The 14,352-nt window shown below is 34.3% G+C and overlaps 1 protein-coding gene across 1 annotated transcript; it reads right to left on the bottom strand.

The window, feature by feature from the left end:
- Positions 1-3,193: 3,193 nt before the first annotated feature.
- On the bottom strand, positions 3,194-13,232 carry LOC132091810 (DNA-binding protein RFX6). Its single transcript, XM_059497915.1, has 19 exons — positions 12,533-13,232; positions 12,219-12,372; positions 11,986-12,109; positions 11,692-11,753; positions 11,506-11,583; positions 10,814-10,841; positions 10,129-10,236; positions 9,953-10,030; positions 9,754-9,867; positions 9,027-9,076; positions 8,749-8,908; positions 8,528-8,666; positions 8,321-8,430; positions 8,125-8,242; positions 7,440-7,562; positions 6,621-6,827; positions 5,363-5,878; positions 4,021-4,233; positions 3,194-3,592 (listed from the first exon to the last, which is right to left on the bottom strand). The coding sequence occupies exons 1-19, from the start codon at positions 12,726-12,728 to the stop codon at positions 3,414-3,416; spliced, it is 2,757 nt and encodes a 918-aa protein (XP_059353898.1). The 5' UTR covers positions 12,729-13,232; the 3' UTR covers positions 3,194-3,413.
- Positions 13,233-14,352: the final 1,120 nt, after the last annotated feature.

The raw sequence follows: 14,352 nt of genomic DNA, 5'->3' as shown, positions 1-14,352 counted from the left end.
TACGGGTTCAGTCGGACACTCTTCTTCTTTTTTGCCTGACGGTTCACCCGTTTTATCACTGGAATTATTACGTTTAAGCCACCGGTCCATTTTTGTTTTGTTTTAATATTTAGCTTGAACTCGATCGCGTCAACTCTGCTCCTCTGCTCTGTAGCCAACTAATATATCACCATGGCAACGTCACAGAGACTGAGGTCGCCCCGCATGATTAGCTGCGGGACTAATCAGATTGCCCCCTCTAGTGGATGACTAAAGATTTGCTATCTTAAATTCACGTTTCACTTAAGCCTCTGAATTCACAGTTTCTCGCGCCCCCCTTAACAGGTGTTGGCGCCCCCCTAGGGGGCCCCCCTGCACTAAGAAACAATAGCCTTTTAGTGTACATATACATTTGTTTATTAAGCCGGTGCTTTATACTGTACTAAGATCTTTACAAATGAGCAAGTGAATATATATAAAAACACACACTGTGGCGTTACATCACACAAACACACACACACACACACACACACACACACGTTTAACATTTAATGTTAAAACAGTGATTATAATGTATGAAACTGCCAAAGTGCTCCTGAACAGGTTCATGATTCGGAGCCAGACATTAGTACTCAATCTCCTGCACTACACTGCCTCTATGTGGACATAAAGCACCTAGCACCTAATCCTACTCGTGCAGAAGACATCATGATGCTTGTGGCATTTGAGTCATGAATTGTAATACAAGAATTAGACAAAAAAAGATGGAGAAACAAAATGAGTTAGCATTTCTTCTCGCCATATACCAAAATGAATCCAATTGAGAGCAAAATGTCTGGTGATGTTACTTTAATTATTTTTTTAATAAACAGTTTTTCACTTCACAATATGTTAATTGATGTATTGGAGACATGTGGATTACTAGTGGATTATTGTGATGTTTGTTTCAGCAGTTTGGACTCTCATTCTGACGGCACCCATTCACTACAGAGGATCCATTGGTGAGCAAAGTGATGTAATGCTACATTTCTCCAAAACGGTTGTGGTGAAGAAACAAACTAATCTTTATCTTTGATGGCCAAAGTAAATCAGCAAATTTAGATTTTTGGTTGAATTGTTCCTTTAATCCATACTCAGTTATTGGTCAAGACTTATGTTATGTGTCTATACAGAAACTGATTTAAAGGGACAGTTCACGCAAAAAGTTATCTTGATGCCTCTATTACGCATTCCATTGGCTATTGATGCATAGAAAGATATCTGACAACCTGTTAACAAAGTCCTATTGGGAAATCTAGTCAAAAGCCTCCTCTGCAAACTGTACACAGTGATAAAGTTCCTCCATGGATGTGTTGCTACACATGCTGTGTAGGGTTTTTTCCTCTCAACCCTGAAATCTCAAGTGTTGAGGAAACACTTCTACTGCAGAGTTGATACTGGTGATAATGTGTGCAGTCTGCATAGCAGCAAATCAGCAAATTAGAATGATTTCCGAAGGATCATGTGACACTGCCACTGAAGACTGGAGTAATGATGCTGGAGTAAAACTCAGCTTTGCATCACAGGAATAAATTACATTTAAAACATTAAGTGAACAGTTATTTGAAATTTTACTTTTTTTATTGTATTTTTCATTAAATAAACGCAGGTGAGCATAATAAATATCTTTCAATAACCTTAAATGGTCTGTGCTATGGATGATGGCTATATTCAGGCTGTAGTGATATGCTAAGAAAGAAACATACAGATGTGAATTAAGATTTGAAAGCTGTTGTAAGAAGAATACCAACGATTATAAATGCGTAAGAGGTAAATATGATTGTGAGAATAGTCAGTTAAGCACACATTACTGCACTAAACCCATCTCTCTCATCTCATCTCTCTCTCTCTCTCACACACACACACACACACAGAGTCATAATTACACAGGATCTGTTGATCTTTGTTCTACCAGAGCTGCATATGGAGTCTTCCTGCCTAATGCAAAGTTCTGGTTAAACATTGTCCCAAAGTTTGCGTTGTGCCTTCTGTTGTTTTTACACTAAAGCCCAGGCAATTGTTGGAGGCATTATTGACTTTGTAATTAAACTATTTTAACGTCAGGATTTTGTAATCATTACATTTCAAGCCATCTGTTCCTGTCAAAGGCCCGAAATGGATTTTCCCTTTAAAGAGATAAAGGCCAGTACAATGTGGCCGGTCTTATCATTTATCGTCACGTCTTTACTCATAGACAAATGCTGAAATCCTCTTCTGAGCTGTGTGAGTTTGCACCAGCACCATACAAATATATTATAATGCAATTATATGATTTCAGCTGATCTGATTACGGATTTATTAGCATCCATCTGGTCAAAGACTAACAAAGCTGGATTTAAAGAACCCAGGGATGAATAAACCACTCCAAAACTCACAATGTATGAACATCTTGTGGCCTGGATGCCTGGTTTTAGTCAACATAATTATCAACAATATTAATTTAACAATGCAGAAATCAACTAATCTCTTCACACGAAGAACACGATTGTACTTTCAGTTTGAAATGCCCAGAGTATTATAATTAACTGTAATTATACATTTGAGCAATTGAAATATTAAATACATAAAACAGAAATGAAATTAAAAACTAAACTAAGGTTATGTCGAAGCACTAAAATTATAAACTGCAAATAACAAAAATGAAGTAAAACTTAAGCAAAACTTAAATAGAAATAAATTAAACAAATAGTAATATAAAAAAACAATTAATAAAATGACAAAACCACACGCAGAATTTATAAAAAATGAAATAAAATGAAAATGAAAACTGGAAATGTAAAATTAAGCTAAGGGAAAATATTAATAAACACGCTAACAGTATATAAATAAAACTATAATACTGCATGGTGTGAACAGGCCTTCATTGCATCTGATTTGAAGATCTGCTTTATTAATGTCCTTCTGCTGCTTTCATGCTCATCTATTTTTAATGTCTCATTAGTAATGTCCTTTATGGCTAAAAGCTTTTTCTAAGAAAGCTACAGTATCATTTGTAATCGAAGGCTGATCCTCTTTTGGTGGAAACATTTACAAAACAATATAAGATGTTCACAGTGTAGATGTTTTTTAGGTTGTAATTTATTAAAGAAAGCTTTTGACCTCCAGAATAAAGAGAGTGAAAATTAATATATGTATTTTAATAGTATATACAAGAATGCCAAATTAAGAACAATGATGAAATGGTAATATATGAAATACTACAACATCTTAAATAAAAGATATGATTGTGCCATTACCTGGCATAAGAACAAAGAAACAACAATTCAACGAATCAATTAGCCCGTCTGCAATGCATTTGACAAAGAAAAATGTACTATAAGATATACAAATGAGCTAAAACACATCTCACCTTCTGTGAGTACAGCAGAGATGTTGAATTACAGATAAGGTTTCGGTCAGGACGGCCCACCAGTTGACCCCATCAACACAGTGTTAATGGGGGGCAAAGATGACACTATTTCTCTAATCTCTGTGGTCCCCTGGAGAGGCAGCAGTGCATTCTGGGAGTGATAAGGAGCAGGAACTCCATACATGCAGGGTGCCGAGATGGAGCAGGAATGAGCAATGCTGGATCCTGAAAAAATTAGGATGAAATAAGACAGTAATGGAAGATATTTTAGATAAAAATGGGCAATAAATAGCCATGTAAAGGCCTTGTTAAATATATGAGGGAGGCTGGGTCTAGTTGTCACACTATGTATAAGCAAATTCAGCTTTGATCACATAAATATATCACATTTTAAAATATATTAAAATAGAAAACTGTTATTTTAACTTGTAATAATGTTTCACAATATTACAGTTTTTACCGTATTAAAATATATATATATATAAAGCCTTGGGGAGCATAAGAGACTTCTTTCTTCTTACTTTGATAATGCAAATACAATGACACACACACACACACACACATATATATATATATATATATATATATATATATATATATATAAACATATGACAACTAGCCCCGGTCTCCCTTAGCAGGGTTTCTGTGCTCACCTGCTGTGTGTGCACCCATTGCAGACAGTTCAGTGTAGTAGGGTCTTGTTGTGCTCGTGTCATCTAGGATGTTGAGAGGGTCGTGCACTTCAGCATAAGCCGAAACAGAGCGAATGCTGCTCACGCTGCTCACGCTGCTGATAACTGACACATGCTGATCGATAAACGTGCCCATCCTCTGAGCGTCCACATACCCACTGCTGCTGTAATATCCTGACCAGGAGAAAGCCCAAGATTAATGTTTCAAAAGGAGCATCTGAAAACAGTCATATTTACCTTTCTGAGCAGCATATTAACATAATTAAAATACAGGATAAATCTCGTCCTTTGAGGTCAGTTTTTGGGCTTTGCAAATGTGTTACAGATAAATCTATTTGGAATAAACATAAGGTAAATCACTTTTTTATTTAAATATATTTATTTGATAGTTTTCCTTATTCATGTATGCAATTCCTTTTTGCCAATTTTGCTACCTTTTTAATAGGAACAGTGAAGGAAGGACAAAAAATGATATATAGAATAGGGAAGAATAGAAATGAGCTGGACTCAAACTTGCTTTCCCCGCATAAGCACAAAAGCTCATTGGGCACGCTAAATACTTGGACATGTTCCAACAGGCATATACTCATTTCCTTTTATTGTTTTATTTTTAATGTAATTATTTAAAATATATTATTAAAGATATATAATTGTAAAAATTTTAAAGGTAAAACAGTAATACTGTATTTATTACAGTATTTGAATATATTCTATTCAAATATGTTTTACAATTTAATTTATTCATGTGATGCAAAGCTGAATTTTCAGCATCATTCCTCAGTGTCCCATGATCCTTCAGAAATCATTCTAATATTCTGATTTGCTGCTCAATAAACATTTCTTATTATTATCAATGTTGCAAACAGTTGTGCTGCTTAATATTTTTGTGGAAACCTTATACATAGAAGATTTTTTGATGAATAGCAGGTTAAAACTTTTTTTACATTAAAATGTAAGACATAAGACATTTAACATTATAAATGTCTTTAGTGTCACTTTTGATTAATTTAAATTCAATTAGATTAAATTAAATGTATTCATTTAGCAGACGCTTTTATCCAAAGTGACTTACAGTGCATTCAGGCTATCAATTTTTACCTATCATGTGTTCCCGGGGAATCCAACCTTGCACTTCATAGCGCAATGCTCTACCACTTGAGCTACAGGAACACTAATTTAATGCATTCATGCTGAATAAAAGTATTAATTTCTATTTTATTTTTTAATCTTACTGAGTCCAAACAGCTGTTTATATTTTTTTTATATACATTTGTTCATTGGACAAAAATTCAGCTTTTCTCACCATTGTGCCCAGAGCTGCAAACTGGAGCTGAACATCCATCTCCACTGGCAGCACTTCCTCCAAAGCTGTACCCTGTGGAGTCCAGCAGCTGAACTCCCTCAGTATCCATCACAGGGTCACCTGAGCCTGCGTATCCAGTCACTGCATCCCTCGAGCTGTAAGGAGACACAGTGCAGCTGCTGCTGAAGCAGTCTTTGGTCAGCTGGTGTCCAGAGAAGGGTGCGTAGCGGCCGCTTTCAGCATGAGCCTGATAGGCTGATGTTGGAGTGTGAGTCTGAGCTCTGAACACAGGCTGGTAGTAAGAGGAGCTGGGGTACGAGCCAGAACTGGTATTGTGCAGACTCTGGTACATGGTGTCAGAGAAGGTCTGGCAGGACACCTGAGGCTGGATGGGGCAGCTGCTCTGTGTCCTCACAGCCATCGGGCCCTGGTTGATCACACTGCTACGGTTGATCATGGCAGGAGAGATCGGAGGGGTCATCAGGGGGGCGCTGTTCAGCGAGTAATCCATTTGACCTTAAAAATATTAGTAATTATGTTAATATAAATTATTATGTAAAATATTCTTACTTGGAAATTGCTAGTCAATTTCACAATTAATTACAAAGAAACAGCAAAACATTGAATTAAATGAGAAATTTAAAAGCAGAAGGACTGAAATAGTATTTTCTTGTCTTATTTACAACATTGAAAAATATTTTTTTACAGTATATTCAGGTTTGTCTTAAAAGATTTATGCATTTTCCCTCCAAAATGATGCAGTTACTATATTAATACTGAAATACTGAAATTCTGAATTGCTTTATAACCTTTACAGAAAAATATTTACTTTATAAATATTGAAATGCGAATACTATTTTATTAATATTAAATATTAATTTATTAACATTAAAATACTATAACAGCATAACTGTGGAGAAGGAATGCATAAATAAAGCAAAGATTACTAAAGTATATTTACTGAAGTATAATATTCCAGTCTTTATACTTCAAAATGTAATTTTTAATTCAATGTGTTGCCATTTCTTTATAATTTTTTGTGGAATTAACTAGCAATTTCTGAGTGAAATTTTTTTATATGGTAAATTTGCTTCTATTTATGAGCTTTGACATTGTAAAGCAATGATATAGAAAACATAATTACATTTTAAAATAATTTATAGATTTATTAATGTTATTAACATTTTTTTATATATATATAATACTAAATTTATCATGAATATGTGTCAAATTGATGTGAGCTGCTGTTTTCAAGTACCAGGTATAGTAAAGTTGTCCGGATCGGTACTATGGTACACAGCAGTACTGGCCCCGAGCCCCTGCTGTGCAGCTGTGAGCGACAGGAAGTCATGATCTGGTGGGTTCTCATCCTTGACAGTTGAATCACTGGACGCCACACCGGATTTATTCCGATTGGCCAAGAAACAGGAACTTGGGGAGGCGGTGAATGTAGCCTTACTAGCATCTGTCAAAATTAAAAGATCACAGTCATTTAGGTTAAAGAAATTTGCATATACACTACACTACCATTGAAATGTTAGGGGTCAGTTAGAAATTTGTATTTTGTTATTTAAGAAATGTATACATTTATTCATCTAGGATGTATTAAACTGACCAAAAGTGATAGTAAAAACATTTATAATGTTACAAAATATTTTCTGTTCTTTTGAGATTCCTATTCATAAAAGAATCCTGAAAAAAAAGGATCACCATTTCCACAAAAATAAGCCGCACAACTTTTCAACATTGATAATAATAATAAATGTTTCTTGAACTCCAAATCAGCTTATTAGAATGATTTCTGAAGAATCATGTGATGCTGAAGCCTGGAGTAAAGATGCTGAAAATTCAGCTTTTCTATCACAGAAAAAAAGACATTTTAAAACATATTACAATAGAAAACAGTTATTTTAAATTGTAATAATTCTTTATGCTTTTGCAGTATTTCTGTTCAAATAAATGCAGCCTTGGTGTTTCAAAAACATCAACAAATCTTACTTTTTTTAACGGCAGTGTACAGTAAAATAAACGAATAAAAGGCCTACTAATATGCCAATAAATAAAATGATTAAGGTACCTGCACTCCTCATGTATTTCTCCAGTAGATTCTGAAGGTCTTGCTCTTTGTCGTTGTTGAATTGTGTTTCAATGGCTAGCAGGATGTACTCATCCAAAAGCATCCGAATGAGATGGAACGAGCCTGTCAGTAATATTAAACTAGGTTTAATTGTTTAAGTAGGCCTGTTGCAAAAATCACTTCCTAAATCTTAATAACCATTATAATCAAAGGTATCTGACCTCTGATTAAAGTAGCTTCACTCAGCTGCACACAAACTCTGGCTTTGTTCAGAATAACACACCGCTTGTACTATTTTTGCAGTGAATGGTTCATGACTGATTATATATCCCACAATGCAGTGAGCACAACCTGACTTTCCCACGGGTTTTACTGAGCTATTGCTGAGGTCAGATGTGTGGCCTTCCAGGTGAAACTGTTTAGCTTTGTGAACACCTGTAGGGTCATCAAATGTTAGAAGCACTAAGAAAGGTCGCTCCCTAATCAGGGCACACACACGCGACACAAGATAAAGCTTTGTTTGTTAAGGCTTTTATGGCTCATTCTCTGCAGTAGATCCCCAGCTAAAGAGCCTGAACGAATAGTCCAGATTTAACTATGCTATTATGCTCCAATTATACGCAGAGAAATTGAAAGCAGCCGAATCACTGACTGCAGTTTGTATGAATGCATGCTAAAGGTTTACCAAAGCTAGCAGCGTTGTTTAGGGTGAGATTGTGCATCACTCGTGCTCCAAAAAAACTCCACTTCAGAAGGAAATCTTGAGCTCGCTTTTTCACTGACCGACCATTTTGTTTGCTGGGCTAGAAGACAGATAATATGCAATTTAATATTATAAGTCATGGCTAGCCGGAATACTAAGAGCTTGAAATGCGATAAACCTTAATAACTTTCTGCTCGACCAGCGAGTCAAGCCATTCAATGAAAGACTCCACTGTGGCATTTTTCCTCAGGAGGTCTTTCAACTCTTGAAACACTGAAATAGAGTCATCTAGGATGAAGAAATCATAAATATGGATTGAAGCTCAAGATATGAGATTAAAAAAATATCTAAAAAAATGTTGACTACCAAGCCAACAGTAACTCACATTCAGAGTAGAAGTCTGAATCTTGGTCACTTGTAATCGAAAGGAGTGCTTGAGAACCAATACTGTTAAGATCCACTTTATCGATATCATTCACCATAGAAGTCACTACATTCTGGTCAAAAAGTGCAGGTCTTGCAATCTGAAAGGATGTAAATGCATTACTTTTATTAAAAAAATGACCAAAAGCAAGATTTATTCATGTTTATTGTCAACATAGCTACCTGTGCAAGATGTAAAAAGGAGGTCTGTCTCTTTAAGGAGGACACAAATCGTCGCGCTATTGGCAGTTTCTTTTCTGAGAGGATTTCCGGAAGATTCTCCAAGGAAGACACCATCCAGTGTTCCCAGTGCTTGGCAAAATTTCGAATATCTGCCAAAAGACTGGAGATATTTCCCTAAACTCACTCAAAAACACTTGACAACATCAGATTCAACATCTTTTTGAATCAATGGCTTAAAAAAACAATTGTGAATTAATGCAAAAGTTTAATAGACAAACCTTTCTGGCATGTCCTGCATTGTAGCAGGGATGAGAACATCAGTCAGAACCTGTGAAAAACAGTTCAGCCAGTTTGTCAGTACAACTATGACATGCTATTGTAAAAAAAAAAAAAAATAAAACAATAAAAAAACCTTGTTTTGATGTAAATGACATCATAAATATTAGTCTACTTCATGTAAAAAAGTATATAGAAAACATTTGAATAAAGATGAATACTGAAACTGTTATTTCACTCTTTGTATATTATTAATGCTTTAGAAATGTAATAATATTTCTGTGATTGATTTTTTATTTTAATATTTAAAGTCTAGGTACAATAGTTCAAGGGTACAATAATAAACTTAAAAAGCAGCATAATAAAATCAGAAAGTTATTGTAGAAAGTGCACCAGAAATGCTTTTAACTACATTACTAAATGTGTTTTAATAAAAATCAACTACTGAGACATGCATTACTATTAAAAAAATATAGGGTCTGTAAGATTCTTTTATTATTTTGTTTTTTTGTTCTTGTTTTTTCAGCAAGGACACATTAAAGTGACCAAGATTGACAGCAAAAACATTTGTAATTTTACAAAAGTAAATGCAATCAAATAAATGCTGTTCTTTTAAACTATCTATTCATCGAAGAATCCTGGTAAAAAAATTCCACAAGCAGCAAAGCCATTTTTAATGGAGCCCAAAACCTTAAACGGTAATGCCTGATATGGTTCATAGACACTCACTTTGTAGAGTATAGAGTCACACACACAGAAGATGTCCACGATAACTGGATTCTCTAGCAGTGGCAGGAGATGTTCAGGCATTCCTTGCCAGAAGTGAAGCAGAAAGTTCTGGATCTGGAACAAATGGGATTGATTACCGTGTATTTGTCTAGAATCTAGATGTCATGATAACAAACACTTCAAGAGCTTAAAATAGCACCTCCTCAAAGTTGACATTAATGGCATTGTCCAGAATGCACTGACAGTGAGTCTTGTACATCATAATCAATGTGTCGACCTAACAAATTAAAAGAACAGCAGAACCTAAGGTAAGTAAATTAGGAGTAGTTCATATAAACATCATTTTGGAACGGGTCTCAATAGAAATCAACAGACCTTATCTTTTGAAACAGACTCCTGAAGCACTAAATGCTGTGCACTTGGGAATTCGGGTAAAAGAGTTCCTGTTTTAGAACTAAGGGAGTATTTCCTGGTGAATCCCCCCTGTGAATATTAAAGTAATGTTATTCTGCTGTTGTAAATAGCAAAACATGACAATATTTTTAAAATATATATACATATGCAATTTATATAAAAGTTTCATAATATGCAAGAATGCAAAAATGGTATTCCACCATTTAATAGTAAAGGTTCAAAAGTTTAGGGTCACTTTTATTCAGTCAATACTTTTATTCAGCAAGGATGCATTGAATTGATATATCATAGATGATAATAATAGCACCATGTGATCATGTGACCCTGAAGACTGAGTAATGGCTGCTGAAAACTCAGCTTTGAAATCAAAGGAACAAATTAAATTTGAAAATATATTATAATAGAAAATATTAGTTATTTAAAATTGCAATAATATTTAGCAATTTTTCTGTATTTTTGATAAAGAAAATGCAGCCTTGGTGAGCATTAGAGAGCTCTTACAAAAAAAAAAAAAAAAAAATACCAACCCCAAACTTTTGAATAGTACATATCAATTTCCTGAGAATGTTGAGATTTTGAAACTGAAGTGCATCATTCCTATTTCATATGAAAAATCATGATTGATTTTTATGGTAAAACTGCAAACCTCATTTTTTAGCTTGCTTCCAGAGAATCTGTACAAAACACATAGGAGACATTACTAATATGATAAAAAATTTAAATAAAATGTAAAAGAATTATGAAAATAAACATCAATAAATATAATGTGTCTCAGCGTGGCCATTGAAAAATCACTTGCATTACAGTTTAGGGGTGCACGATTACGACAAAACTCATAATTGTCGATTATTCCCTTGAAATTGTAATTGCTATTATAAATGACAATTATCACAATTTACATTGAATGATGTTTAAACAATTTGTTTGATGCAACTGCATGCCATATTTTATATGAAAATAAACTAGCTGAAAACACTCATAACACATTTAGTGCTTTTTTATTAAGCCTCAAATGTCAACTATACATCGGATTGGTTTCTTGTTTAAATTCTAAAAAAGTAAAAATATGAATGGTATTATAATGTTAAACTAAAATTAAAATAATGGGAAAAACCCTTATATATGTAGAAAGAAAAAAATGCATCTTAAGCATGAAGAATAACATGAGAGGACATTGAACGATTAATTGACGCTTTGAACGATTACGTAATTGTTGCATCCATAATTGTAATCGCGATTCGAAATTTGATTAATTGTGCAGCCCTATTACAGTTTATTCAAAACATCCAAGGACTTTCGATTGTATGCTGAATTGAAGGGACGAAGGTCAAAACTAACCGTGTCAAACCTTTTCCAGAGTACACAGAGTGATAATACGCACTGCTCTCCTTGATTCCAATACCATAATAATGATACCTGAAAAACATTCAGAAGCCAAACACTGAGTTTTAGACATAGCCATTTATATAGTAAATTAAATAGTAATAAATAATATTTTCAGCCAGAAACCAGGCTCTCTCTTACTTCGAATGGCCTCTGGTTCCAAGCCTCCGAGTTGTTAAAAGAGGAAATTTCTGCCTTATGGTCTGAAATGACAAGAATAGAGCTCTAATATATCGTATGGTCGCCATCTATGAACTGTAAATACAAAACAATAGCTGATAATGTCTGACAGCTTTCTAAAGAGCAACTAAAATACACCTTAAAAGCAATAGGTTTCGGTAGAACAGGAATCAATTTTAGAAGTTATAATACAGCATTGAGAATGTTTCTAATAACTGTTTGGCATATAACTGAAGATATAAAAACTCCTCTTACCTTCCCAAAAGTGGCAGCACAAGCAGGATCTAATTTCTCCTTCCGACAAAAGTCTAAATAATGAGCGTAGAGGATGCACCGTGGCAGACAAACACCTTCGCAAACTATGTAATTTTCCTCAAGCCTAATACAACAACAAAACCCAAATGTACAGTAGTATCATTCTTTGCTTCCACTTTCTGTACATTATTTAAATGGCAAGCTTCATAAAAGATGAAATGATAAGAGAATACCATTGTAGAGTGAGTTGAGTCTGTTTCTTCTTGTCCTTGATGATCTGACTGATGCTTTTCTTTGGCACAGTTTGTTTCACAGAGAACGTCTTAGAATATTCCAAGTGGCCCAGGTCCTCTTCAGAAGAAATGCTTCCATTACTTTCATCAGCTTCTGCCAAATGAATAACATACATAGCTTTCAAACCGTGACATGTGCCAAAACTATTCAGAACGTATAATGGCTCAACAAACTGGCGACAGATTGAGAATTTTGAACTGAAAGCATAGCAATACTTTAATCAAAGCCAGTTTGAAAACAATGATTTCCCCACCTGATTTAATGCCAGAATCCTCCTCCTCATCAAGCCTGGCTTTGAAAAACATGTTGTTCCCGAGATTGTCTTGGTCAACAAGAATTGAAGCATGGAGGTCATCTGCGTTTTTGCAAGCTCTCTTTGTCTGCGACGCTTGTGGTTGATGAAGCATGTCATTCTTCAATGGACTCCCTATATTTCTTTTCATTGGCATGTTCAAGGAGAAATTAAAAAGAAAAACTGGAACGCAAAATTAAAACAGCCAAGTGAAATAATAAAAAAAATGCCCCTCAAAATCTAAATTCATAAAACATTCCAAAACTAACACAGCCCATTCTAATGTTTAGCAATGTGATGCATATATCCATTCCTGAAACGATACGCATCTCTAAAACATCCCAATAAATCTCAGAAAAACATTTAAACAATCCGTCAACTATGTGTGTTGCTTTTCCTCTTTCCTCAGAAACAAATGCTCACAAAATAAACCTGTAGCGTGACGGAAACTCTAAAAATAATCGTTCAAATATAACATTAATCCTGTAAAAATAAATTAATCCAAGAACGGGCAAGATAACACCTTCCAGTCTTAATTAAAACTCTGCTCTCCGTGAAATGGTGCGTCACGAAGGTGAGTGCCTTAAGGCCATTTATCTTATTTACAGAAGACTGGCAATGGATTCTGGGATTTAATGATTAACCAATAGGGTTATCATCTCTTTGAAATCTGGTGCTGGACTTGCAGCTCAGCTATAGACCTAATCAGAGCCAGTCAGCCTCCCCAGTGTTGCTCTGCCTTTAATTTACAAACATTCAAATACTATATTCAGAACAATTAGCTATTGCTAGTTTTACTAAGAGTAGACTCCAAGATGCCGGCCTTGTATTATAGGCAGAGTTTCAAAAATCCATGTCAAATAAGTAGAAAATTGTGAAATGGCCAAATAAACACAAATACTGAACAATAAAAGAATGCTAGGTTTTAGGTGTTGAGTTGTTGTGGAAAAGTTTAACTGTAAAACACCCCACAACATGTGTTTATTTTGTGACAACGTGCCCCATTATTGCAACTTATAATTAAACTGTGAATCACTGGGAACTGGGAAGTTGAGCCACCCCTTGTTTCTAGGTAACATTAAACAAAATTGGTAATGTGACCACAAATATATTAAGAGTTATCAATTTTACTCACCCTGTGATGAAGAGGTGCCCATGGAATAATTGGTAACTACATTTAAGTTAAAAAACAAAGCAAAAAATATTTTTGCTGTCCAAAGTGATTTTTTTTATGTTCTTTATGCTTCTTGTGTCTGAACAATAAAAAAAATCACACGTGTTTGTGCTTTAGGAAGTTATAATATGAGTTATAATATGATATAACATGAGGCTATATTTTTAGCATGATGTTAGTTCTAAACTGGAGGAAGTTTGTTAAAATGATATGGAGTGGGGCAATTTGAGCCAAAATTCCTGGGGTAAGTGGTTCATCCTTTTTATGATTATAAAGTATTATTTTACTGTTATTCTACATTATATTTCATTAATTTTAGCATTTAAGCATGATTTTGTTCTGAAAATGTTTACATTTTAAATAGGAATTGTTTATGAAAATAGCCCATTGAAGATTTTATGAAATTGTATTTCCCTGTAATATTTATAAGTGGGATGTTGAGTACTATTAGTCCAGTTTTTTTATATTATTATTATTATTCAATTTGAACTTTATTTTGTTCAGTTAATAATTAAAAGAAAGCCTTCAAAATTGTGTATTGTATTTTTAAATAAAAGTTTTAAGAAGTCATCCAGCCATTCCATTTTCCAAAGTCCTTTGTCCTTAT

Source organism: Carassius carassius, chromosome 18 (genome assembly GCF_963082965.1).
Source record: "Carassius carassius chromosome 18, fCarCar2.1, whole genome shotgun sequence".
NCBI lineage: Eukaryota > Metazoa > Chordata > Actinopteri > Cypriniformes > Cyprinidae > Carassius > Carassius carassius.
Note: the sequence above shows the minus strand (reverse complement) of the source record. Positions and strands in the feature narration are given on the sequence as shown.

Coding starts and splice junctions, on each gene's coding strand:
- LOC132091810 (XM_059497915.1), bottom strand. CDS start 12,728: ATGCCAATGAAAAGAAATATAGGGAGTCCATTGAAGAATGACATGCTT. Junction 11,584..11,691: donor GGAACCAGAGGCCATTCGAA/GTAAGAGAGAGC, acceptor AATGTTTTTCAG/GTATCATTATTATGGTATTG. Junction 9,077..9,753: donor GTGACTCTATACTCTACAAA/GTGAGTGTCTAT, acceptor TGTTTTTCACAG/GTTCTGACTGATGTTCTCAT.